Source organism: Delphinapterus leucas, chromosome 12, assembly GCF_059928025.1.
Source record: "Delphinapterus leucas isolate spDelLeu-1000000601 "Yukka" chromosome 12, BTC_Dleu_Yukka2, whole genome shotgun sequence".
Taxonomy (NCBI): Eukaryota; Metazoa; Chordata; class Mammalia; order Artiodactyla; family Monodontidae; genus Delphinapterus; species Delphinapterus leucas.
This window is the reverse complement of record NC_143140.1, coordinates 95,890,377-95,917,791: the sequence shown is the minus strand read 5'-3', so window position 1 is coordinate 95,917,791 and position 27,415 is coordinate 95,890,377. Positions and strand designations below refer to the sequence as shown.

Below are 27,415 nucleotides of genomic sequence, written 5' to 3'. Positions count from 1 at the left end.
GTAATCCGCACAGTGCCACCTTAATATTATGCCTTACCTTTCATGTTGAAAGGCTGAATCAGTGTTTATTGACTTGGAATGAAGAGTTTTAACTTTGTATTTGATCTAAAGACAGAATACTCAAGGGACATGAGTAGAACCAAGTAACTGAATATACAAATATATATTTAACATTAAACTCTATCCAGAGAATCTAACTGAGGGTCTGGATCAGTTGAGGGAATTTGGGGGAAAGATGTTGGTTCTTCTTGGCTCATTCAGACAATTAGGCCATTTTCTTCAGTGGGCTTTTGACAGGGAAATGGGGAGCTGCTCTGACTGAGGTTGTGAGATAAAGCAAAGTCTAGACTAGCAGCAGCTTGTGAGTTTTGAGTTGTTGGTGATGCCATCTCTGATCTGATGCAAGTGGAGAAGCCAGGAAAGGGTGGGCTGGGAGAGTCAAAGGAGGTCCTTTGTGTCAACGTGAGGGGCTAGAAACAATCCCTTTGTCTTATCTTTCCAAACTTGTCTGCTGAGTGTAAGCGAAAATAATGAAGGAAAGGGAAGCCATCTTGCATTCTAAATCCAAGAATCTTTTCTGTTGCCATAAAACAAGTCATCTACACTCTCAGATACAAAGCGTCTGCTGAGAGGTCAACTTTAACACATTTCTGGCACCACTGTCATCTTTTTTTTTTTTTTAACATCTTTATTGGAGTATAATTGCTTTACAATGGTGTGTTAGTTTCTGCTTTATAACAAAGTGAATCAGTTATACATATACATATGTTCCCATATCTCTTCCCTCTTGCGTCTCCCCCCCCCCATCCCACCCCTCTAGGTGGTCACAAAGCACCGAGCTGATATCCCTGTGCTATGCGGCTGCTTCCCACTAGCTATCTATTTTACGTTTGGTAATGAATATATGTCCATGCCACTCTCTCACTTTGTCACAGCTTACCCTTCCCCCTCCCCATATCCTCAAGTCCATTCTCTAGTAGGTCTGTGTCTTTATTCCCATCTTACTCCTAGGTTCTTCATTACATTTTTTTTTCTTAAATTCCATATATATGTGTTAGCATACGGTATTTGTCTTTCTCTTTCTGACTTACTTCACTCTGTATGACAGACTCTAGGTCCATCCACCTCATTACAAATAGCTCAATTTCGTTTCTTTTTATGGCTGAGTAATATTCCATTGTATATATGTGCCACATCTTCTTTATCCATTCATCTGTCGATGGACACTTAGGTTGCCTCTATCTCCTGGCTATTGTAAATAGAGCTGCAATGAACATTGTGGTACCTGACTCTTTTTGAATTATGGTTTTCTCAGGGTATATGCCCAGTAGTGGGATTGCTGGGTCATATACCATTGTCATCTTAACACAGCTGTCTCTCGTGTTCTTTTAAGGTTCAGTTACTTTGTTTTCTTCTTTTAATTTTTGGTGAAGTCCAAAAGTGACCAGGTGAAGCCTAAGAACTCGGATTAATAATAAATTCAGTTCAAATAAAATAGGTTTCTTTCTTGGTGACTTTTATGGGTCTACCATTGTACGCACTTTACAACAACCCTGAAGATTCAATAAATGATCGGCTAAGGCTATGCAGCCAGAAAAAGCGAGGCAGAATCCAGCGGAGGTCAGTATACTCCCCAAATGTTCCGCTGCGGAAGCGCTGTCCTCCCTCTCCGCAGGCTCGCTCTCCCGTCTTGGGTGGGAGCTGCTGCAGCAGCTACATCCCAACGAAGTCGAACGTGAACTTGTAAGTTTTATGATTTCCGCACGCACTGAGGTGAATGTGGATAAACTTTTCAAATGAAAGCAAGCTGAGGATGTCTTTGGAAAGTACACATTCCATGGCAGGTGGTTCAGGAGCCCCAGACAGCTCGAGGCCGCGAGCAGAGAACAAAGGCGGACGACGGGCAGCGACTGGGAACCGGGAACACCGGGAGATGAGGCAGGGCCCCCACAGTCCACCGCGACGAGGCCCCCGGGAAGGGGGGTTGGGGAGGGACCCCCGAGAGGGAGGGGACGCCCGGAAAGGAGAGGACCCCCAGGAGGGAGAGGATGGGGGTGGTGAAGACTCCGGAAGGAGGAGGAGGAGGAGGAGGGGGCGGGGCGGCGAGGACCCCGGGAGGGAGGGGAGGGCAGAGGCGGGAGAGGGACCCCTGTAGGGAGAAGAAGGGGGCGGGGACCCTCAGGAAGGAGGAGGAGGGGGAGGGGAGGGGAGGGGAGGGGAGGGAGGGGAGGGGAGCCCCGGGAGGGAGGGGGTGGGGACAGGGGCGCGGACACCTGGGAGGGAGGGGCGGGGAGGGACCCTCGGGATGGAGGAGGAGGGGGAGGGGCAGGGAGCCCCGGGCGGGGCGAGGTGGGAGGAGAGGGCTGACGTGTGAGGGGCTGGGCCGGGGGCGGCGGGCAGGGGGCGGCGGCGAGCGCGCCCAGGGCGGCGGGCCGGGGCGGGGCTGGGGGCTGAGGGGAGCGGCGGGAGGTGGGGCCGCGGAGCGCGCCGGGCTGCGGCGGCCGGTAGGCGGGGTAGCGGCGGGCTAGGGCCGCGCGGTGCCGAGGGCAGCGGCCGGGGGGCGGCGGCGGCGGCAGCGGGCGCGGCGGGCGGCGGCGGCGGCCGAGGGAGCAGAGGGCCCAGCGGGCGCGCACGGCGGCGGGCTCGGCGGGCGGCGTCCTCGGCGGCGGCGGCGGCGGGCGGCGCGCTGGCGGCGGCCATGGCGGTGGCGGCGGCGCTGGCGGGCCGCGGGGCGCGTGGAGGCAGGGGCCGGCCCCCGGGCGGCGGGCGGGCGGAGGGGGCGGGGCCCGGGCGGCGGGCGGCCCGCGCTGCGGCGGCGGCGGCGGCGGCGGCGGCGGCGGCCGGGACGAGGCGGCGGCGGCGGCGGAGGCGGCGGCGCGGGGCGCTCGGGCTGATGGCGGCGGCGGGCGGCCCCGGGGCTGAGCTGTCCCCGCGGCCGTGCGACAGCGACCCGGCCACCCCCGGAGCGCAGTCCCCGAAGGTGAGGAGCGGCGGACCGGCGGCGGCGCCTCGGGCCCGGGGCCGGGGACCTGGGGGCGGCCCCGGGGGCGGGGGTGGCGGCCGTGAGGAGGCCGTGAGGGGGCGGCGGGGACCCGGCGTCGGGCTGGCCCGTCCTGCCCACCGAGCCCTGGCACAGTCGCGGAGCCCCGCGCGGGTCCGGGGGCGAGTCGGCCTCGTTCCGAAGTCTTTTTGGCGGTTTCTGCGCCGAAGGAGCTTCTGAGCACGTCCCCCGGGGGACTTTCTGCTCCGCGTAGAAATAAAACTTTCCTCAGAAACGGAGAGAGTTTTCTTCACGGTAGCCTGGGATACTGTATGTGTTTAAAAGCTTCTTCATTTGAGGAGTACCTTTCTGAAATATTTGAGCTCTTCCTAAAAAACAGAAATGTGTTCAAGTGGAAAAACAAGCCAGCCAATTAGTGAACTTGGTTTGAGAACAAATAACCGTTCTGTTATTTTCAGGCCGACTTTTTTGTTTTCAAGTTTTGTAGTTTGCACTGTTTTAAGGAAGTAAAACGGACTTGGTGTTTTAAAGTCCGAGAGGAGTGGAGAGGAATCGACATGAGCGGTAGGATGTCGTGCATTAAAACATTTTGTTTTCAAAGTTAGTTTACTAGTTTGTGACAGAAGGTTGCAATGGAGCGATGAGTTGTACAGCCCCAGTATTTCAGTTGTAAGTGAAAAGTTGGAATTGCAACGTGATGGGAACCGGAACCCCGAGGACCCTTGTCTTCGCTGATCCGGGGTCAGCGTTGGCATAGGGACGATTCTTCGGTCCCCTGGCGAGGCTGCCCATGCCAGGAGCCCCTCCTGTGCGGTCCTCTGTGCACGAGGGCCCTCAGGTGCCCCGACCGGTGACAGCGGCCAGGCGGTGGGTCTCCGCACAGCTGTGCTCGCAGAACCTGAGGCCTGGCCTGCGTGCGGCGGGCCCCCCCCCCCACCGAGTCCAGGCCCAGCTGCAGGAGCGTGTCTGAAGCAAGTGTGGGACCCCCGGAAACGGGTTTAATCCCAAGGTGGGAGCCGCCTGTGCCTCTGAAATGCAGATAGCTGATATCGGAGATTTCGGCAGCCTTAAAGCTTAGGACTTCTGGGTCAATATCGAGGTTGCAAGCGAAGTTCTTTCAACTTAATTGTATTCCATCATAATATTAGGAGGTATATATTGCTGTTTGACCTCTCCAATGTTCACCTTATGTTATAGCACATTTGCCTAGAATTTATAATAGTGAATTCAAACACTGCTTGTGAAATTGTGGTTTCAGCTTTTCTGAGGACTTCGCATTTTTAACTTTTTGTCCCTTTTTGAGTGTCTAAATTTTTTAGCCAAGGGAGATGTGCTTCAATGGATATTAAAATCCTTAAAGTGCTCAGAAGCAAGTAAAATATAAATGATACTCGAATGCTTATTGAATATGAAATGTTTCACTTGGGAGAATTACTGTTATGTGTAAGTTTTTGGAGAATGGGTTTAGACTGTTCTCCATCTCCTACCTGGTTGCTTTTCTTTATAGGAGTATACGGAGCTCTTCAATTGAATGCTTATTTTGTAAGAACTGAAGAGGAGAATATTCCCCGTTGTTTGCTATTTGGTAAAGAATCTGAGTAAATTCCTAACAGGTGGAGATTTTTTTTTTTTTGCGGTACGCGGGCCTCTCACTGTTGCGGCCTCTCCCGTTGCGGAGCACAGGCTCCGTACGCGCAGGCTCAGCAGCCATGGCTCATGGGCCCAGCCGCTCTGCGGCATGTGGGATCCTCCCGGACCGGGGCACGAACCCGCGTCCCCTGCATCGGCAGGCAGACTCTCAACCACTGCGCTACCAGGGAAGCCCATGTGGAGCCTTTTAATACTTTATAATCATATCATCATAATCATATTAACTAACTTTTACTGGGCACTTAATTGTCCGCTAGGCCTTGCTCATGTATTAACTCATTTAATCCCTACATTAGCCAAGTATTGGAAGCAGTATTAGGGTCCCAGTTTTACAGATAAGGAGCTGATCACAGAGGATAACCACTCAGCCCGTGAAGGGCAGTGCCCAGTAAGATTCCAGGCAGTCCAGCTTTGGCATGCTTGACCAACATACTTACTACATCTGTATTCTTAGAACCGTGGTATTTAACAAAATTGTATTGTCTTAGGAAGCTACATTACCTTGATTTTATTTTTTAATCTATTTTTTAAAGTCTTAACTAATATGCGATTAAATTAATTTCCTGACACTTGATAACATCATTCATTGCCTTAATGAAACGGTCTAACTTAACAGCCCTTCATATTGTCACGTAGTGGAAGATGTCGCTTAAAATTTTTTTTAAGCCTCTCCTTTTTGGGAGGTATTGTGTGGTGTTATATAGATTGATGACTCTTATTAGGGTATATTTTTTGCTAAATATTTGCAATGTAAGAAAAAAATTAACGGGATTGATCATCTGTTTTTAGTCCTTTTGTGTCCCCTTTTCACAGGGATATAAGTACCTAAAGTAGCCAGTTAGAATAGTCCAATAAACCAGCTATAAGTTGAGTTCAACACTACATGATCTGTACTTTTTTATCCTAGCTAGGGTAGGAGGATTTGCTTTAATTTCAGAGTATTGCAGCAATTTTATGTGTTTCTCTAAAGCAGGAGGCATTTTAACCTCTTGGTAAGAAAGCAAAAGTAGATTTAGACTTACAAGTTTATTGAAAATTTTCTTACTTTGATTTGTATTGAAGATTAGTTTTTAGTTTTTCCCAGGTCTTGCCCATTCCAGATTCTTGTCCCTCATTAATTATAGTAGGAAGTTAACATTTGTATAGTCCTTAGAAAGCCTTTAAGTTGAGCCTTCTAGCAAGTCTGGGAGGATACATAATTAATCTTTCCTTATTTATTTGTCTTGTTATCTTTTGAATCTTTTAAATGTTTAGGATGATAATGAAGATAATTCAAATGATGGGACCCAACCATCCAAAAGGAGGCGAATGGGCTCAGGAGATAGCTCTAGGAGCTGTGACACTTCCAGTCAGGATCTTGGGTACTGTCATTTTATTGCTTAATAATGTTTTTTGTGGTACGTGTCTTTTCTCTGCATTAGCTCCCTGCTCCCTATCCCCCAGCCCTGGCAAAGGGAATTATTAAAGATTGTAGAATGTTTTTATTGTGTTTTACAACGTGAGAGCAAAGTTGCTTTTTGCTACTTAGTGCAATTTAAAAAGAAATTTTTTTATTGTGGTAAAATACACTTAAACTCACCATTTTAACTATTTTTAAGTGCATAATTCAGTGGCATAAATTACATTCACAGTGTTGTGTAACTATCACCACCATCCATTTCCAAAACTTTTACATAATAAAATTCCCATTTCGCGTATCCCCAGCCCCTGGCGGCCACCATTCTACTTTCTGTCATTACGAATTTGCCTATTCTAGGTACCTCATGTAAATAGAATCATACAGTGTTTGTCTTTTTGTGTCTGGCTTAATTTGCTTAGCATAATTTCTTCAAAGTTCATTCATGTTGTAGCTTGTGCTAGAATTTCCTTCCTCTTTAAGGCTGAATTTATACTCCATTGCTATAATTATTCTCTATGTTATGTTTCTCTCTTTATCTGTTGATGGACACTGGGTTGTTTCCACATTTTGGCTGGTGTGGATAATGCTGCCTTGAACATTGGTGTATAAATATACTTGTTCAGACTTCTTTGGGTATATACCTAGGAATGGAACAGGTGGGTCACATGGCAATTCTATGTCTAACTTTTTGAGGAGCTGCCAAACTGTTTTCCACAGTGGATGCACCATTTTATATTCCCACCAGCAATGTACAAAGTTTCTGACTTCTTCACATCCTTACCAGCTTGTTGTATTTCCTTTTTTTTTTTTTTTGATAACAGCCATTCTAAAAGGTGTGAAGTGGAATCTTGATGTGATTTTGATTTGAATTTCCATAATGACCAGTCAAATTGAGCGTCTTTTCATGTGCTTATTGGCCATTTGTATATCTTTGGAGAAATGTCTGTCCAAGTTTTCTGCCCATTTTAAAATGTTTTGTTGTTGTTGTTGTTTAGACATTCTTATCAGACATATGATTCGCAGATGTTTTCTCCCATTCTGTGGGTTGACTTTTCACTCTGTTGATAGTGTCTTGATACACAGAATCTTTAATTTTGCTCAAGTCCAAATTATTTACTCTTTCTTTTGTTGTTCATGCTATGAATCCACTGCTCAGATTTAGCAGTGGATTCATATCTAGAATCCATTGCTAAATCTGAGATCATGAAGATTTACCCCTATGTTTTCTTCAAGTTTTCTAGTTTTAGTTCTTACATTTAGGTCGTCCATCCATTTTTAAATTAATTTTTCTGTGTGATATGAGGTAAAGGTTCAATTTCATACTTTTGCATTTGGTTGTCCAAATTCCTAGCACCACTTTTGAGAAAACTGTTCTTTTGCCTGTTACTTTTAATTGGATGGATGCATAAAATGGTGTTATATTCTGCCTGTATTATCCACTGATGAAATTTAGAGGTTGAATTGGTCCAGGTCCAGACATCTGTAGTCTTTACTATTCAGGATTGGGGATTGGGGATTGATCTGTAGTGCACTGGGTATGTGGAGTCTGTGTGCTTTATAGTTCAGTTATTTATTGAGAAATGGGTTTTTAGAGTTCTGCTTTCTCTGCTGTTTGTGACTCACTGAACAGAAGATGGGAAACAGTTGATTACTTTATCCTTTGGGTGCATGAAATAGTGGCTGTGGGTGCTAAGCCCATGAGAAAGAATTCAGAACTGGTATCACTACCCCGATTTGCAAAAGCTAAAAAACGTTGCCTTTGTTCCTGACAGTTGTGAGACTTTGTTCTTTGTGATATGTGGAAAATGTCATGTCCAGTGTACATTTTTTAAAAAAACATTCATTTATTTTTGGCTGCGTTGGGTCTTTGTTGCTGTGCGTGGGCTTTCTCTAGTTGCAGTGAGTGGGGACTACTCTTTGTTGCGGTGCACAGGCTTCTCATTGCGGTGGCTTCTCTTGTTGCAGAGCATGGGCTCTAGGCATGCGGGCTTCAGTAGTTGCAGCATGTGGGCTCAGTAGTTATGGCTCATGGGCTCTAGAGCGCAGGTTCAGTAGTTGTGGCTCATGGGCTTAGTTGTTCCACGGCATGTGGGAAGAGATCTTTCCAGGCCAGGGATCGAACCTGTGTCCCCTGCATTGGCAGGCGGATTCTTATCCACTGTGCCACCAGGGAAGTCCTCCAGTGTAATTTTTTGCTTTGGTATTCCAGGTGGTTGTTTCTTTTATCTCTACCTCTTTTGTAATTTCATTGATGCACATGAAATCATAAGAACTTCTTTGTGTTACAAAATCATAGAAGACTGAGAATTTAAATAATTAAAATAGTTTTTCCAAATCCTTAAAATAGATTCTCAAAAATGTTTAAAAATGAATATCCTTTAAAACAAAAATGATTAAAGTGTTATAAAAGCTACATTTAAGGCATAATATATATTTCTGTGCTTAGCTTTAGCTACTATCCAGCAGAAAATTTGATAGAGTACAAATGGCCGCCTGATGAAACAGGAGAATACTATATGCTTCAGGAACAAGTCAGTGAATATTTGGGTGTGACCTCCTTTAAACGGAAATATCCAGGTATTAAGTCTTAGTTTATATAACAGATTAAATCTAGCTTTTAACTAATAGTAATTCTTGTTGATACGTTGTCAAGTGCTGAATACTTGAGTACGGATTGTTTATAACGTGTTTTATATTCTTCTGCTGGCTGATTTTTATTTGCAGCTTTCATTCGTTCAGCATCTCTCTTGTGTCTTGTAAACTGATATACAAGCAAAATGAGGAAGATGAATTTCCTGGAAAAACTTTAGGGAGAAATCATTTTGTAGCCACATGAATGAACTAAGGGCTTTGTTTCTTGACTGCTGCTTCTTGGCCTTAGGGATCGAGGTAGCTACATCAGCTATATCTGAACTTGGAGAGGCTGTGTTTCACCAGCTAGTTTAATACAGTTATTTGTCTTACCTTCTGGCTTTGGATTACTCTGTTTTCAGTTTTATTTTAACTTTCATTTTTTTAAATTTGTAAGCTTTTTTGTGTAGTCTTTTAATAATATTTGGAATATGTAACAGGGAATACTTTTTTAAATCCATGAAGATTTTAACTTTAAACATTTTTTAAAGGTTTTTAAGCTTTTAAAAGTTTTACAAATGCAAAAGACTATTTTTGATAGTCTTTTATTCTTTTTTTTTTTTTGGAGATTTAGAGCGACGAGATTTGTCTCATAAGGAGAAACTGTACCTGAGAGAGCTGAATGTCATTACAGAAACACAGTGCACTCTAGGTAATGAACATTAATGAGGCCGGATGAGTATTTATTCTCTTTCCCAAAATATTTTACAGAATTAATAAATAGATTGAATTATTTAAATGCTAAACTGTTAACTTCATTTTTGATTGTTGTTAAAATACAGAAGAGAATGATGTTTTATAACAATATCATTTTCTAATAACTTTAACAGAAGTGTCAAAGTGTGTGTATGTTTTGTGTGCAAAATTTGTACAGTACTTTTTAAAAGTATTGGTCCTCGTCTCTTAAAAGGCAAATTTTGCTCAATTTTTAGTTATGTATAGTTATCTCCCTGCTTTATTTGTAATTTTCCCTTCATAAATATATTAAGGCAACTTTTTAATATAAAACCATGGGAGTTCATCTCAGCAGTTGGTATAATCTGATACCATGAGTTTCAGAAGTTGCCTTTGTGATTTATGTGTGTGTGCTGATGCTTTTGGTGAAATTTGAATTGACTCTATAATATTTCTAGTATATCGAATTTGAAGACTAAGAACTGAAGTATATTGAAAAAGTCTTTTTCTCATCTAGTGTTCCATGTTGATTGCCAGTGGTTAGTGTGCGTCATTATTTAGCAATTGTTTCTAGTAAAGGGATATATGTTTATATGTAGTATGTAGAATCTTAAAAAAGTTTTGGTTGAAAAATTGATTTATTTGCCTTTGCAGCTTTGGTAATCTATTTCTTTTTAATTGTTTGACTTTGTATTATGAGTATTATTTTTTATTATTTTTGAATGTATTAAACTATTTTGCTTTGACTATTGGAAAACTTCTTAAATGTAGAGTAGTTTGAAGGAAAAGCAAATTTTGCAAAGTGGTATGTTCACTTAGCCTTGAAAAAGCTTCTTTACCTTTTCTTTGGTCTGAAATAGGCTTAACAGCATTGCGCAGTGATGAAGTAATTGATTTAATGATAAAAGAATATCCAGCCAAGCATGCTGAATATTCTGTCATTCTTCAAGAAAAAGAGCGCCAACGAATTACAGATCACTATAAAGAATATTCTGTAAGTATCTAGGTAACCACCATGTTGGTTTGGGAGAATGACGTTTTATAAAGTTAGATGTGACTTCCAACTGTAATATTTTTATTTCAGCAAATGCAACAACAGAATACTCAGAAAGTTGAAGCCAGCAAAGTGCCTGAGTACATTAAGAAAGCTGCCAAAAAAGCAGCTGAATTTAACAGCAACTTAAACCGGGAACGTATGGAAGAAAGAAGAGCTTATTTTGACTTACAGACACATGTAGGATCTCTTACATTTATTCATCCCTGAACCTCGCTAATTGCTTGTTACCGTAGGCTACTGAACACCTTTACCGTAATGTTTTGTACCAGCAGTATGTCCTTTTCTTGCCCAGAACCGAAGCTGTCGTTTTTAATGTGCCTGATACTGTTTGCTTCACTTCTCTGCGTGTGTGTGATATGTCTCTTGCTTTTTGGTTGGCATGCTACTGAAGGAGTCTAGTAGCTGCATAGCATCCTTGTGTGTCCCAGGGGTAGGTATAAGAGACTTCCATAGTAGTTCACGTACTTCTCACCCCTACCACATGAGGTTAAAACTTATAATTTCCGTTTCATAGATGAGGACGTTGAGCTCCAGAGGTTTCATAAGTAGCCCTTAAGTGGTGAGCAGACACACTGCCTTTCCTCAGAAATGATGGCCACGGTAAACAGCCAGACGAACTCACTAGAACTAGGAATACCAACCCCCTTAGGTCATAGCTCCTAATGTCTCTTATATTTTTAGCTTTTGCGGGGAGAAACACGGTAGAGAGCAAGAGGGAGCTGTTTTCCTAAAGCCTTGATTCTTCGCATGGAGTCCGGTGTGTCTTTCTCTTTGTGTTAAACCAGGTTATCCAGGTGCCTCAAGGGAAGTACAAAGTGTTGCCGACGGAGAGAACCAAGGTCAGTTCTTACCCAGTGGCCCTCATCCCTGGACAGTTCCAGGAATATTACAAAAGGTACTTAGTGGTTTTTTGTTTTTTTTTTTTTTACCATTAACATCAGTGTTGGTGAGGGACTTCAAAGCCTTGTGTTTGTCTTCTAGAAGTTTTTAGCTCTATAAGCATCACCATAAGATGTATAAGATTTGTGTCAGTCTTTTCTATCTTCTATGGTTCTGTGGTGAAGAATGCTCTCTACAGAACTTGAACATCTGCTGACAAAGCCTGGGGTGCCATCTCACTGCCCACCTGTTTGTGTTTCTGTGGACAGGTGCCAGGGGTTCTCCAGACCGCCATCCTTAAAGTATGGTCCATGGCCCAGCATCGCTGGTGTCATGTGGAAGCTTATTGGAAATGCAGACTCTCAAGCACACCCCCAGACCTTCTGCCTGGGCGTCTGCATTTTCACAGATGTAGAGGGTGTGAAGGAAGGCACAGAGTGGCTGTGGGGAGGCATGGCCACCTGGGAGCTTCTGCTACCCTGGCCTGCCACTGCTTCCGTTCCTGTAGCAAGAACACTGCTTGTCTCTCCTTTCCAACCTGGATATAACTGAAAACAGGGCCCACAGCGCCACTTGTGTCAAAATCTCAGCTTTTACTTCATAAAAAACCTTATGCTTTCTAGGATAGAGAATATTCTTTAGACAGTAGTATTTAAAATAGACTATACGTGCTTCCATGGTGGTGCAGTGCTTAAGAATCCGCCTGCCAATGCAGGGGGCACGGGTTCGAGCCCTGGTCCGGGGAGATCCCACATGCCGTGGAGCAGCTAAGCCCATGTGCCACAACTACTAAGCCTGCACTCTAGAGCCCAAGAGCCACAACTACTGAGACCGCGTGCTACAACTACTGAAGCCCATGTGCCTAGAGCCCATGCTCCACGACAAGAGAAGCCACAGCAATGAGAAGCCCGCGCACCTCAACGAAGAGTAGCCCCCGTTCGCCACAACTAGAGATAGCCCATGCGCAGCAACAAAGACCCGACACAGCCAAAATAAATAAATAAAATTAAAAACAAATAGACTATACAATCACACTGTTTGAAAGTCAAACTTAAATCATGGGTCAGCAAATTTTCATTTTCTCACTTTGGGCAAAGCACATTATTGAGTGATAGGCCTGTGTCCCAACCCCTGTGCTTTTTGGTGTGACATCTTAGGTGAGCGGGATGCTGATCCAGTGTCCTCTCCCTACTGAGGTTCCGAGATCATAGCCGCCTGGTGCGATCCTGTGGGGATGGCTCGGACGTCATCCGCGGGCCGTGTGCTGACTGACCTGGGGAAGGGGTTGCTGATCCCTAGATGATTACATTTGTTAGAATACATGCTTCACAAATTGGTTTAAAATAATTTGTTGCTGGAAATTTTGTTTCTTAAATAGTATCTTGTACCGTGCACCGCTGTGACTTACCTGTGTTAATTTATTTGATGCTCACGTTCACTCTGTGAGGTGGACTTGTTACCATACCTGCTTTACAGGTGAAGCAGCAGCAGTGCACAGGCAGTGAGGACTCAGGAAAGTGGGAGGGTGGAGGTGCTCAGGCAGGATTCTGTATTGCCACAGTTTCGTCCTTGTCTGCTGACATTTTTTGCGGGGGGAGGGTGTTGAGGGTAAAGGAGAGAGACATAATCTTTTGATAACAAGAATCAAATATACATTTTATATTAGACTGGTGAAAAAATGTTTAGGCTTTTTTTTTATTCCTTGTCCCTATTTGAGTACCAAAATGAAAAAAGTATTTATTGCCTCTAATCATTTTTCAAAAGTATTTGTGGTTAATATTAAGGCTATTATCGTAGTTCAAAATTAGTCCATATATATTTAACAATAAAGGAAAACTGGGGACTTCCCTGGCAGTCCAGTGGTTAAGACTCCGAGCTCCCACTGCAGGGGGCACGGGCATGGGCACGGGATGGAACCAGTTCTCTCCCTGGTTGGGGAACTAAGATCCCGCAAGCCGTGCGGCACAGCCAAAAAAAAAAAAGGAAAACTGAAAATCCTCTCTCTGAACTATAGGTACTCGCCAGATGAACTGCGGTATCTGCCATTAAACACAGCGCTTTATGAGCCCCCCCTGGATCCTGAGCTCCCTGCTCTCGATAGCGATGGTGACTCAGATGATGCCGAAGATGGTCGAGGTGATGAGAAACGGAAAAATAAAGGCACTTCGGTGAGAACGTTTATCTTCAGTAGGAGGTGTCTCCTTTTCCTTTGAATTTTTGCTGATAGCTTTCCTGGAGTGTTAAATTGAACTTGTATCACTACCCTCTTTTTGAAAAAGGACAGTTGCATATAAGTTCCAAAAGCTTCCATCAGGAAAAGTTATTGATTGTGTGTGTTGATACGGACTATCGGTGTGTGGCCTTTGGTAAGTTTTATCCTTAAAGTTGCCCCTTTGTGGTTTTCACGAGCAGGTTAGGCAGGGTACTAGACATTGGTTTACAATCTTATGCTTAACCATCTTGGGTTAGGGGGAGCACATTAACTTGTGTTCCTGTTGCTTAATTAATAGTCTTCGGCCTCTTCTAGGATAATGTTAAGGTTACCAACATGTTGTGCTGTTAGTTAGGTTTTCCTGCATGACTTTTTTTTTTGTAGCAAAATGCAATTGCAGGACAGTCGGGAAGTTGATGTGCTCTGTGGAACTGAAGGAGAACAAAGAAGACAGTAGTCAGGGGTTTGATTTTTATTTAGCATGGCATATTAAGCAGCTGGCCGTTTTATATCTTTTTAGCCGACCTGAACGTGGGGTTGTGTTAGCATTAATGGGCACTACACTTTGTCACTAACAGCTTCTAAAACATATTTACTGATACATATCGCATTAAAGAAAGATGCTCTTCAGATACTAAAGTGACGACACTGCTTTTCTTCCGTCACGTTGGTACAGGGGTGCTGTGTTGTGACGAGGGTGTGATGAAGTTGACACTCTCCTACACTGCTAGTGGGAGTGTTGGTTCATACAGCTTTCTGGGAAAGTGTTTTCACAGTCTGTACCAAGATTTTTAACTTCCATGGAATTTGACTTGGCAAATACACTAATAGAATTTATCCGAAGAACCTGATCAGATGGTAACAATTTAAAATCCAATGAAAAAATGTCCATTGGAGTGTTATTTTCTATAGCAGAAATTAGAAATATCATGTCCACAGTGGGTTATATATTACATTTACATGGTAGAAATGCAGTTCAAAGAATATTGAATGATGTGATGAAATGCACATAACACTTAAAAATATTAAAACGCAGATGCACACACCCATACAATGTAATTCAGCTTCATGTTTGTGTTTTAAAAAATGAGGGCACACATGCAGGTAGGATGTGTGTGTGTTAGTGTGTGAATCTGGGTATCTGTACAAACACGTAACTAGAAAAGAGATACATCATGTTCCCAGGTGTTGTCTCAGGATATTTACCAGGGTGGTTATGGATAACTTGGTCTTTTCTTTTATACTTTTCATAATTTATATGAATGTAACATTTTTATTCTAATTAGAAAATTTGAAATTAAAAAATGAAGAATTAAGTGATTATTGAACTCCTAAACTTTGAACATGTACAATATGTCTGATACTGTTGTAAATACTTGACGATATTGGCCCTCTGCCTAGTTTAACATTAGGAAGTTACAGGTGTGGGCTTGAAGAACTTCTTTAACAACCTTTATTACTCAGTAAAAATACCCACACTTGGTTAAAGTAGTTTCTTTTTTAAAGAATATTTTTGTGTGAAACAAATATGCTCCCTTGTGACATGGTAAAATGGTGTTGAAGCTGTGTCGTGTAATAATAGCTGAAGTAGATAATTCTGTTACTGTTGACTTAGGTCAGAAAACAAAGTCGATTAAGGTACTTGCTGATATAAATGGAACTAGCTATAATGTAAGATGGATAAATGATTCTTACCATGACTTCTTTCAGTCTCACACTGGAAAATGTTTTCTTAGATTAGAATTATCTTTTTATTTTTGAATTGATGGAACTTTAAAACTTTTCTTGGATATATTCTGTAGTTTTTGAACCTGCATGAGTTCCAAGGAACCTCTGTTTGTGCCTTTGGCTTGCAGGACAGCTCCTCTGGCAACGTGTCTGAGGGGGAAGGCCTTCCTGAAGGCCAGGAGGAGCCTCTACAGGGAAGACAGAGGTCCAGGGACAAGGCTGCTCCTCCACGAAAAGATGCTTCCAAACGTTCTGTACTGTCCAAGTCAGTTCCTGGGTACAAGGTAGAAGAAAAAAGCCCCTGACTCAGCTTCCTTCCTGACCAGCCTCTCTCCCTGAAATATTTTAACTTTGAATTTCAAAGTTGTGGAGCTCCTGCCTGCTGCACTTCACTAGCTGTTCTTCTGTGGTGTGTGCCCTCTGTCAGCCTCCCTTCCTTTTTGCTTTATTTTCCTGGTGGCTTTTCTATCACTTTGGCTACGGTTTAGCTTCTGTTTTCTGTATATGTACAATTGATAAGAGAATCTTTTTTTGTTCTTTTAAATAATAACCAGGCAAGTATGGGTTTTTAAGGAGTGATCTAATAGGCAGAACTTTATACTTGTTTCCTCAGACTAAAAAGCATCATGGTCTGATGCTGAAAGCGCCCTGGTACTGGTGAAGCTGGGCCCGCTGAGCCATGCAGTGGGGAGGGAGCCCCTTAGGCCAGGCTGCATTTCTGCAGTGCCTTTCACTAAGAGCCATCTGGGTTCAGTCTAGGAACTCTTGGGTCCACTCACTGGCCACGTTGAGCTAACCCTCTGGTGGAAAACAGTAAAACTGGTCTACATTGTGGTGGCTTTCAGCCTAACCTTGGCAGGTAGCCTGTGCAGTTCTGTGACAAGGATTTACGCATTATCTAGCAGGTGGTTTGGCTTAGATGTTAACTTGTTAACTTTTTGATCCGGTTATTCTCAGAGTCAGGTAGCATGCTGTCAGCAATAGGGTTATTTTTATCGGTTCCTCCTTCCGTCTGCCCCTCCCCCTTCAGAGGGTGGGTGAGAGATGAGTAGCCTTATTCACATATGGGGATTTAAGGGTATCATAAAGGAGTAGAATTAGCTGCAAGTTTTATGTTTTGAGTGGTAACAGTAAAATATACAGTTTTCAGCCTGGTATGTATCAGTATGCTTGTTATGTGGTTATGAAGGTGTTTTGAAGGAGCATTTTAGAGTAAGTTGATCAGAAAGTTTTGCTGAGCGGAGTTGCTGAACACTTGTGTATGTCAGGTCAGGGTTGTGGTGTATAATCCAGAAGCACAGGTTCAAGTGGGCGCTGGCCAGTGTCCCTAGCCTAAGCAGAGCCCTGCTAACAGTCCATTGCCTTTCTTTTCCTGAAGTAAAAAAGCAACTTCACAAATTAGCATATTCCATATTTAATTAGAAAATGCCTTTACGTCATCAGCTTTCAAGTATATATTTTTTCAACCCAGCTTCATTCAGCAAGGACGGCTGCACTAGGCTGCAGCCATGTGATTTTTGTCCTTGTTTTACATACATAGATTATCTAATTGTTTTAAACTAAAGATTTAAATTAATGCTTAATAATTGAAAGCAAATGAACTCCAGAGATTAAATTTTGGAAAGTTAGCCTGCTGTGTTTGCTAACAGTGTGCTTCTGGTCCTGGAAGAGCTTGGAATGGGAGTTGCGGCTCAAAGCACACTGTCAGTGTTACATAGACCTTTCAGAAAGTAAGCCTGGATTAATCATGGGTTAAAAAAGAAAAAATACTGAAACAGATGTTTAGAGGCTGAAAATGAAGAACTATTCAATGCTATCATTGATTTAAGGTAGAAGAAATGAATTGATTAACCTAAATTGGTAGTACTCAAGGGAGTCTGATACGCAGAATGCACATTTTATAATCTGTGAATATTTTTAGTACCTAAAAATGTTTCAGTGATTTCAAAGTTTGGAACAACCAGTATCTAGACAATACATTAATGTGAACATGTTTATTAAAAGTTAACCTCTCTGTGAAAAGTATTAATAAGCCAAGATGTGCCTAAATATTAGGGTACTTTAAGCTGAAGGTCATATATATAAATATGTTTTAAAATATGGGAGTTAAGAAAAATTATAATGTATTTGATGTCTTGCTTAATAAGATTCACTAGTGCTTGCCCTTAATTTTGTAGGACAGTATTGTTTAGGTTACATTAACCTGAAATTGCAGCATAATTATTAGGATTCAGGCCTATGTTAAAAGTATATAATTAAAATCTATACTATATTAATGCTAACATGAAAGTCTCACTATCTTTGGTTGTTTTTCAAGCAGGAAAATAAGTGTATCGTGAGCCTTTTATTTGAGATGCTGAGAACTCTTAGGGAGATTATTTTTTCTTGTCAGTAGTGAAATTTTGATGTTGTGCTGTTACGAAGTAGGACTGTCTCCATCAGACATGTATGGAGGGTTCCGTTTATTAACCTTCAGAGAGTTCCATACACTGTTCCCTTCCTCCACACCACTGCAAAGCCCGAGAGACGAGCTTCCCAATCAGCGATTGGTACCCGACGTGTACAGTCCTCGATGTGAGCAGTGTGGCTTCTGAGAGAGCTCAAGAGTGCTTGAGTGAACAAAGTATTTTTTTATATTGAGCTGTGGCATCATCATAGAAAATGCTGCAAAGCTCTGTCTCTCTCTCTGTCTCTCTCCCTCTCCCTCCCTCTCCACCCGTCTCTCCCTCTTTTCATCAAGATGAAGACTATTGGGTAAGAAAAATTTTAAGTGGTTTAACAAAACATTATGATTTTAAGCTTAGAAGTAAACCTAGAATTTTCTTGGTATCCCTTTTATCATAGGTGTTCAATGTATATTTTAATGATTGTAGAACTTGAACTGCTCTAGAATGTGAATGACTAGCTTTGTGTTTTATTCTTTTTGATTTTTTGTAAAGGATCTCCTATGAGGAGTTCTTGATTTAGTTTTCAATACTGTGTGGTTACTTCCGTGACTTTACTGAAAAATATTAAAGTACTTAGTATGCCAGTATCTAACTTGAACTATAAGTATTAAATAAGTGTATCTTTTACATTTAGTGCAGGTACCATAACCAAAAGATATTTCTTTTTTTTGGTGGATTGATAGGTAGCTTTCTGCTGTATATTATGGCGGTTACAGATTTGATCATAACTGAACCAGAATTTGGATCATAGAAGTGCACTTCCTAGCTATTTTTTATTTAGGTATGAGAAACCTTTTATGCTTAGAATGAGAACCATTTTCATTTCATTTCATTTCATTCTCTCTTAGAATGAGAACCTTTTATGCTTAGAATGTAGCAGTAACAACAGAGGGTAACTACACTGCAAGACTTAAGAGGTTTGAGCATGTGACACTATCCTTTTGTTGGGGAGCAGGGTATAAAGATATACAGGAGATGTAGAATAGTCAACAGTAAAGTTTTATATGTATGTTTTAACTTCCATGATATTTATTATTTTGTAGAGACATTTGTGATTGTTTAGAGTTATTGTTTTTATTAATATTTATGTATAAGGTTGACTTTTTTAAAATAAATAAGCCAAAAATTATTTTTGAATGCCTCTGTCATCTTTTGTAGAGAAAGATAATTTAAAAAATTTAAAAAAACCTAAAGAATTAAGAACAAATTAGGCTGTGCAGGTTTTGAAGGTGGCAGTGAGACATTTCAAAGCTGGAATAATACAATATGCAAAGTTGGAATTTTGTTTAGGCTCCTCTTTTGTTCAGTAACTTAGGAAAGGGAAACATAAGATGCATTTGGCTGGGTTGTATTAAACAGAAATACAATATTTCTATTTAAAATGCCTTTTCTCCCAGTTTTTATATAAATGAATGAATGAATGAGTGAGTGAGTGAGTGAACATGCCCCCGGCCCCCATTTCCTACCTGGCCCCGGCTTGCTCTCCTTTCCTACCACTGCCCCATGTTCATGTGGAGCCAGTGAATATCATGTTACTACGGTCAAGGCTGTGATCTTCCAGTGTCCCCGTTCCCCTCCCAATTTCAGGTGTAGTGAACCTTCTTCTTTGTTCTTTTCCATGTGTTGCCAAGTGTTTTCTTAAAGCCCAGATGCCTTCATTGGATAGTGCCTGTTTTTAATCTGAAAAATGAATGGTACTTAAAACATAGGGTGTCTGCATACTTTTAAGTGATAATTTCATATTTTGCCTGTCTGAGAACTACTTTTTCATGTTTTGTCATAGTGAATGCTTTTCCTCTTAAATATAGGCTCTTTTATTAATGTATTAGATATGCAAAGGGAATAATCACACAAACCTTTTTTGCGCACGATTGTATGCTGAGACATCTTGCAATTAAAAATGTTAAAACATTGATTTTGTAACTTAGATTTTATAGATCTAGGTTCACAACTTTGGAGAATATCAGGTTTTTTAAACAAAATGAGCATATAAGCTGCTTACAATGGAGTCTTCTCTTTGGGAACAAGCCTAAAACTTCCGTGTAATGGTCACTCAGTACTTGGATTTTTCTCTTTCAGTTAATAGTGCAGTTTGACATGTATTAGTCTTCCCTTCCAGTTCATTATACAGATCTTACTGGGCATGTAGGGAGTGTAGAATGCTATATCTAATCCTAACATGAGATCATGCCACTGACAAAATTTAAAAATGAAATCTAAGGCTTTAGTCTGTAGGCTGTTGTATGTTGAAGGCAGATTCATGTCAGGTTATGTCCTTCAAAAAGGTCCTCATTAGCAAGTTAACCAGAGTAAAGATAAGGCAATACAGTGATAATTCCTTTTGAACCCATAGTAAGTTCTTCTGGCATGAATTTATAGCCCTCTTCTACCCTTCCAGCCAAAGGTCATTCCAAATGCTCTATGTGGAATTTGTCTGAAGGGTAAGGAGTCCAACAAGAAAGGGAAGGCTGAATCACTTATACACTGCTCCCAGTGTGATAACAGTGGTAAGTATTGACATGTCTTCACATTTTAACCACCCTATTTGTTGCTTCGAAAACTAGGGATTCTTAGTTGTCAGCTAGACTTGAACCAAAGAATCATCAAATATATAAAGTCCATGTATTTTTTTCGACTTTGTGTTTTCATTCCTCTTTGGCAGTTAAACATTGTAGCCATTCTTGAGACGTCCAAGCAAACTAGCATTTTATTATGCCATATTAAGTTACAAATTCTTGTGTGAAATACAACTAATACTGGTTTTGGTTTAGGCCATCCTTCTTGCCTGGATATGACCATGGAGCTTGTTTCTATGATTAAGACCTACCCATGGCAGTGTATGGAGTGTAAGACTTGCATTATATGTGGACAACCCCACCATGAAGAAGAAATGATGTTCTGTGATGTGTGTGACAGAGGTTATCATACTTTTTGTGTGGGCCTTGGTGCTATTCCATCAGGTAAAGATTAAAAAAGAAGGAATGTTATCTTTGAGTGAAGGGACTCTTCCAGCATTTTTTTTTTTTTTTTGAGGCTGCATAAACACCATAATCACCTGAAGGGCCTGGAGATCCTTTTATTCACAAGAAGTGACCAAAGCTGTGATCACGTCCACCTGTTTTTCATCCTTAGACAAGCTGACTAAAGGACAAGTGAGACATCAGACTGCCTATAACTTTTGGAAGTAGAGCTCAGTGTATAGATTGAGCCAGTGTTCTACTGAAATAGCTAAAGGAGTAGCATCAATTTGTTTCAAAGCCTTGATTTTATAAGTCATTTAGAAACTTAGCAAAATGCTATGCCTTTATACATATTAAACCAGATTTTTGTAAATTGAGGCAGCATAACAATTCCAGATAACTTCAGAATGAACACAGAATCAAAGAATAAATCACAGTAATCGGACTAAAACATTACACACATAATTGTGTAACTTTAGAACTTATTTGCATGGGTGACACTGTCTCATACTTTATAAAATATATGCCTAGGTTTCCTGGGACTTGTTGAGACGCAAGCAACTTAATTATTCAGAGTTGTTCAGTGATTGAGATCAAGTATGTTGTAGGGCTCATCACAATGCCCTCAGATACTTGACACACTTTACAGTGCTGTGTGAGTGCAGCACACCAGCACTTGAGAGGATGCCAGGAGCGCACAGCTGCCGCTGAGCAGCACAGGCTGAAAATAAGCGAAAGTCAGTAACAGGTTTTATATTGGGATTTGTATGCTTGAACTCTTAGAGTATGATAGTGTTTGAATTTCAGAAAGGATTTTAACTGTTTAAAGGTCCCTACCATTATTTAGTTCCTCCCATGACCCCTTCCCTCCCCCTGTGCATTTCACAGGGCATTGATGACACTGATTACCTTAAGGGAAGTTTGCATTTTTCTCCTTAAATTAAGGAACTCGTTAGTGCCCGTCCCACCAGAAATCCAGTGAGGATTATCAATAGCCGTTGCTAAAGAAGGAGAGCTAACTGGGTTTAAAATTCAGTCCTAAAAAGTTAAATTTCATCCTGTATTAACTAACAATTTTTCTCCTAGGTCGCTGGATTTGTGACTGTTGTCAGCAAGCCCCCCCAACACCCAGGAAAGTGGGCAGAAGGGGGAAAAACAGCAAAGAGGGATAGTTTTTGACCCCAATACTGTAATGTGCATTGAAATGAAGTATTTGGTGCCAATTTACAACATTCTCATTTTTATGCCAATAAAAGATTTCTGAAACTGTGTGCTTAAAATCTGCAAGTTCATTCATTTTGTTATAAGCTACTCTTACCCTTGAAACCAATTTCAGGTAGAAGAATAGTTCCATCTTCCAAAAGGTCTTTATCTTGGTACTCTGTCTCTTTCCAGAAATTCAGTGGTAATATCATGCAGCTTAATTTGAAACACTTTATTACTCCGTTAGCCTAAAAGTTACTATTATTTTCATGAAATTTTCCTAATCTATATCCTTTCTTGTCTACCATGGGTAGCATAGCAAAGTTATTTAATAACGGAAGGCTTTTAATAGGAGCCCAAGATGATAAAATTACAAATGACCTGATGAGATTTGGTGCAGGTGGGTTTAGAACTGTCTTTAACTGGGACCTGCCTACCAGGAAATCCTGTTTGGACAGGAGGTGCTGTCCCTGCTTGGGGTGTAGGCATGGGACTTTAGTCCATGCTCAGGCAAGTGTGGAGAAATCATTACATTTCAGACTTGCTTTTAGTTAACTCTTCAACGCTGACACTTTGTAACTTCATAAGGCACTGCAATCATGTTTAGTCACCTGACAAACTAATCAAAATGGGGTTTAAACATTTTATTATGCACACTCCTTTTACAGGAATTTTGATGTTCAGAAAGAAAATAAATATCGTGCTTGATGCTTTTCATACTTCTGGGGTGACTGAGGTAACAAAACTGTATGGCTTTATTTTTCCATCCCCCATCTAGGAAAGGTAACCAGAATTCCAACCAGGTACAAGTAGCTAGGTTCACAGAGAACTGCACTCAGCTTCGCAGATTAAGGGTATTATGCTCCACAGTACGTTCAAAGAATCAGAAAAGAATTTCAAGTACCAATTTCAAAATACTAATTAATATCGTCCAAAGAACAGATTCCTCTTCTTGAGATGCATCTTCTGGAGCATAAGCCTGCTTCCGACTCGTATCTGTACCGTCTGAATAAGCAGTCTCACCAAAGGGGTGCTGTTCGATCGTTGTATCATAATACACTTTCATTTCAAATTCACTCTCGTGGTGAGACGGATGTCCATAAATCCCTATTCCCACGGGGCGCTGGAAGTGCGCTGGTATGAAAACCACGTCCTGACCACAAGTGACAGACTGTAACTCGTAGTCATCAAAGCTCGGGTGCAGGGTGCTATCGGATACATACAGGTCCGCATCACCTTTCAAGCTCTGCATCTTAAGAACTATCTTTCCCTCATGATTTAACCTCAAATAGCTGTAATTCCCAGCTCCTATCTGACCCTGAACAACGTGCAGAAGGATCCATTCTTCTGGAACTTCCTCCTCGTCAGAGGCGTTCAACGAGGAGACAGCCTGAGATGCCAGAAGCAGCAGCAGAGCGCTCTTCCACGGAGCTGCCATAACTGGGGCGCCTAGTGCGGTGCCTTCCTCATCTGTGACTTGTCCTGCGGACACACGACAGCGGGAGGACACGCTGAGCGCGTCCGGAGCCGCAGACTGCGGGCGGGTCCCGGCCACCTCGGCGGCCCGCCCCGCGCTGCCCCCGCCCCGCCCCCGGCCCGGGGAGGGGACCCGCGGGGAGGAGGACGCGCGCGAAGGCGGGGCGGGAGGGGCAGAGGAGCGGAGTGGGCCGGGGACCCACCGGGCGCGGGGTCGGGCGGAGGGTCCGCCGGGGTGGGCAAGGGCGGCAGGTCCGGTATCCGCCCCTGGACTCACCTCCACTCCCCGCAGGCGCCGCGCCGGGAGCATGAGGACCGGGCGGCCGAGCCGGAGGAGCCGGAAGTGAGGCGCGCCCGGAAATAAGGCGTCCGGAGGTGGCACGGCGCCCGAAAGTGAGGAAAGCCGGTAGTTGGCCGGCGCCCGGAAGTGAGGCAAAGCCCGGAAATGAGGTAGTGCGTAGACTCCGGGTTCTCGCGAGAATGGCGAGGTGGTGAGGGCGCCGAGGTGCGGGGGCTCGTAACCAGGGCGACGGGGGCGGGGCGCTGGCCCTACGCCGCAGGGTGCTCACCTGGATTGCGCGTCCACTTGGTGAGTTCAGCGTCAGGTCCCAGAGGGATCCCAGGTGAGAAACAGGTGCGCCCGAGGGACCGTTGTCCGGGCGCCTGTTACCTGTTCTCTCTTTCTCTTAACTGTGTTACTTCTCGAAATGCTCCTAAGAGAGGCTTCAGACTGAAGTTGTATTCATATTCAGCATTTATTTTGTTAATTTGGAATATGGTGTTAATGGACGCCTGTTGGCCATTGGAAAAGATTCTCCCAAGAAAGATTATGTGCATTTTAGTATCACACTTTCGTGTTGATTCCAATTCCTGTGTTTCATTTTAGAACTTAATGGATCACTTTTGTGGAAACAGGTGGAGTGTAAATATTAAAAACAGGCAGTGACCCTTGTGCTCCTTTCTACAGAACCTGAACTCTGCTAAGTAGCTACAAGATGTGGGTTGGTCATGTTGCTAAGGAGATTGTCATGTGTTGGGTGAAAGAATATGTCTGTTGCCGCATTGAATAGTTACATTTGCTGTCACCTTTGGGCATGTAAAAGAGACATGACAGACTTAAGGCTGATTATTTTGGGGGGGTTGATTTGCCTGAAGTTAGGAGAAATTGTATCCAGGTGGGTAGTTACTGGTTTGGGTTGATGATGAGATGGCACTAGTGGACCTCAACACTTCCTCCTGCAAGAAGTATCTGGTTACCTGTGACACCCACTGAACCGGGGCTGTTCCAAGTTTAACATTTTCCTGTCAAGAAAGCATATCAGACTGGAATACAAGGAAGTGTGTAGGCTATAGAGATACATCTGGATCTGTTTTAAATCATTGGAAAAGATTGACTTTAAAACTTTAGCATCATTACTGCTATTGGTAGTCAATGATTTGTGCTTGCCTAACAAGTCATGGTGGTGTGGACTGAAAAAAATGCACGACCTAAAAGCTGAGAGTTATGTTTTATTCGGTGGACATTCTGAGGACTTCAAGCTCAGGAGACAGGATTCTCAGATAGCTCTGAGGGACGGCTACGAAGAGGCAAGGGGGAAGCCAGGATATGTAGGAATTTTTGTAACAAAGACCAGGTAGTTGGAACATCAAAAGATTACTGTTAATTAGAGAAAACCAGATATCTCAAGTTAAGGAATTTAGTGCTTTTCTACGTATGGGAAGATGCAAGAGTCTGGGCTCACTGAAATCCTTCCTTTGATATGCACTTCAGCTATCTGGGGCCAGTATCCTGTGTTTTCTCATCCTGAGTCCCCTCAGGGTGCACCGTTGGGATGCTGTAATGTGATGGTTTGATGGCTGCAACATCCTGTGTTTACTGATATGGCAGACAACTTTCTTCATTCACGTGGCATAGAAGTACAAAATTTGTGTTTCAAGAACCACAGGTTTGTAAAATCAGGCTTTACTCAGCCTGACCAACAGAAAGAGTATATCAGTTTTATTTTTAATTAAAGCAGCTAAATATAAAGGTAGTAATACCTTTTAAAGTGTTTAATAACTTAGGAAAGGACTTAAAGTCACGGGAATGCCTGAGTATAATTTGGTAGTGTTCCCATACCTCCGTGATCAGCCATTGCTCCATTTTTATACTAGTTCTGTCCTCAAAGGAGCTAGAATTAGAACCTGTCTCTGGTTCTGGCGAATGTGTAGAACTTTATATTTTCTTTTGCTGCAAAGTAAGCCATTAAGGGTACTTTAATTATGGTGCCTGTGGGCACTCAACCTGCTGTCTGACTACCACACTGTGTTTTCCTAACTCAAGAATAAATTGGCACATCTCTGGCTGGCTTAGCTGCTAAAAGAGAAAGATTATGATCTTTTTTACTCAAAGTGGAGTAGTTTTCTCTTTCTAAAAAATATACATATACACATTTATACAAAGGAAAATAAAACAGAAGGAGATGCGCAAGGTTTTAACAGTGGTGCCCCTTGTTTTTTTTTCTAGTCTGGATTTTCTAATTGTGTGCAATTTACGTGCTCTGCTGTATCAGTGAAAGGGTCTTGAATATACAGCCTCTAGCTGTCTGGGATTTACTGACTTAACTTTAAAACAATGGTCTCTCTAGCAGCCACTGTCTCCAGATTTTCCTAAGGTGCTTCTGTAGCCTGAGATACACGAGAACCTTATTAGAAACTAACTGTAGTGTGCCCTCTCAGACTTGTTCCTGTGATGCGCATACTGGACTCTTACATTGATTTTCCCCGGGGAAGACACAGCAAGGAGGGGAGGTAGGGAGGGAAAGGCCAACTCTATTATTTTTGCATTGTTTAAATATTTTGCATTGTATTGCTTTTGTACATGAAAAAGGTTAAAGGATTTCTGTCGGTGTGGGTAGACTAGTGCAGAAGCAAAGGACCCTGACAGATAATAGCATGCTTCCTGCCCACAGGGTCCTTGTGGCTGTTCAGGCCGGATGCCACTCCTCAGCATCTCTCCACCTGGTGGTTCCCTCCTCAGTAGGCCCTCCAAAGCCTCTCCATCTAGCCAGGGGGTGGGGGGAGGGAAGAGAGTCAGGTGGGAGGGTTTTCTGGGCTGGGCTTGTAAGTGGCCTACATTGCTTATCCCACATACTCCCTGCCCCTGCTGCCCTGGCCAGAACTCAACCACGTGGTGGCACTTAGCTCCAAGGAAGCTGGGTCTTGTAGTTTCCAGAAGGGAAGGGAATGGCTTGGGGAACAGGGGCAGCCTCCGTTATCTGACTAAAGCCAGAAGTCCGCTTCGTCTCTGAGCCCACAAGCAGAACCCACCTCCCCGAGGCACAACCTGGGCAGGGCGTCCAGCGGGACACAGAGGACTCTCAGCATGCACTGCTCTCCCCGTCAGCCCCGGACGTGGTTCCTCAGGGTCCAGTGACCCATGAACTGCTCCCCCTCCAGAGACTCTCCCCTTCCTAAGGGAGACAGGTCCATAGCAGTGCTGAAATCAGGTGGAGTGGGTGTTGGAGGAGTTTCCCAAGTGGACCCTGACTCTGCTGCCTGGGGACCGGATGGCTGTTTTCTGAAGCCTTTGGTCCTCCCCACAGACCTTCCCCTCTATGGCCTCGTGTAAAGTGGTCTGTGAGGAGGGGGCTGCCGTGGTCCCCCTCCTGCAGCCGTGAAGACGGGGGCCCAGAGACGCTCAGTCCTAAGCAGTCAGCCGTCGTGCCTGCTGTGCCCTTTCTCTGGCCTCCTGGCTCTCCCAGGAGCACGTGGGCTCCTGGCTCTGTTCGTCCTGACAGCTCCGCCTGCCAGCCGGCAGCTCTACCTCAGTCCCGCTGGGTGTGCTGTTCAAGCCCGACTTTTTCTTTTCTTTGTGCGTACTTGCTCTCTTTTCTCTCTTGAAACTGAATGGCTGAGACCTGGAGGTTATGTGGAACTAAAGGCTTGAGTGGGAAGGTAACCATACTTGACCTGACCTTCCCGGGAAGGCTGAGTCTAGATGGTCCCTGGTCTCTTTGGAGCTTTGAGGGGCAACCCATTCCAGTTTGCCTCCCTGAAGCCCCCAGGCTTCTGGATACTTTCTGTTTCCACTTGTTTCTGCTTGCTTGAGCCAACTT

The 27,415-nt window shown here is 43.1% G+C and overlaps 2 protein-coding genes across 5 annotated transcripts; one reads left to right on the top strand and one right to left on the bottom strand.

Annotated features, from left to right (window-relative positions):
* The first annotated feature begins 2,683 nt into the window (after positions 1-2,683).
* PHF10 (PHD finger protein 10) lies at positions 2,684-21,909 on the top strand. Of its 3 annotated transcripts, none has more exons than XM_022561286.3 (12): positions 2,684-2,980; positions 5,906-6,012; positions 8,497-8,627; positions 9,250-9,333; positions 10,217-10,350; positions 10,441-10,590; positions 11,199-11,308; positions 13,307-13,460; positions 15,361-15,516; positions 20,078-20,186; positions 20,451-20,639; positions 21,726-21,909. In XM_022561286.3, the coding sequence occupies exons 1-12, from the start codon at positions 2,699-2,701 to the stop codon at positions 21,809-21,811; spliced, it is 1,692 nt and encodes a 563-aa protein (XP_022416994.2). In that variant the 5' UTR covers positions 2,684-2,698; the 3' UTR covers positions 21,812-21,909. The 3 variants fall into 3 exon arrangements, with proteins under 3 accessions (XP_022416994.2, XP_022417002.1, XP_022417011.1); XM_022561294.3 differs by having other exon boundaries at positions 2,850-2,980; positions 9,256-9,333; XM_022561303.3 differs by lacking the exon at positions 2,684-2,980 and adding an exon at positions 3,197-4,586.
* On the bottom strand, positions 18,433-23,703 carry C12H6orf120 (chromosome 12 C6orf120 homolog). Of its 2 annotated transcripts, none has more exons than XM_022561318.2 (2): positions 23,596-23,703; positions 18,433-23,324 (listed from the first exon to the last, which is right to left on the bottom strand). In XM_022561318.2, exon 2 carries the CDS (start codon positions 23,278-23,280, stop codon positions 22,726-22,728), a length of 555 nt encoding a protein of 184 aa, XP_022417026.1. In that variant the 5' UTR covers positions 23,281-23,324; positions 23,596-23,703; the 3' UTR covers positions 18,433-22,725. The 2 variants fall into 2 exon arrangements, with proteins under 2 accessions (XP_022417026.1, XP_089778396.1); XM_089922270.1 differs by having other exon boundaries at positions 23,522-23,599.
* Between the last annotated feature and the right edge of the window lie 3,712 nt (positions 23,704-27,415).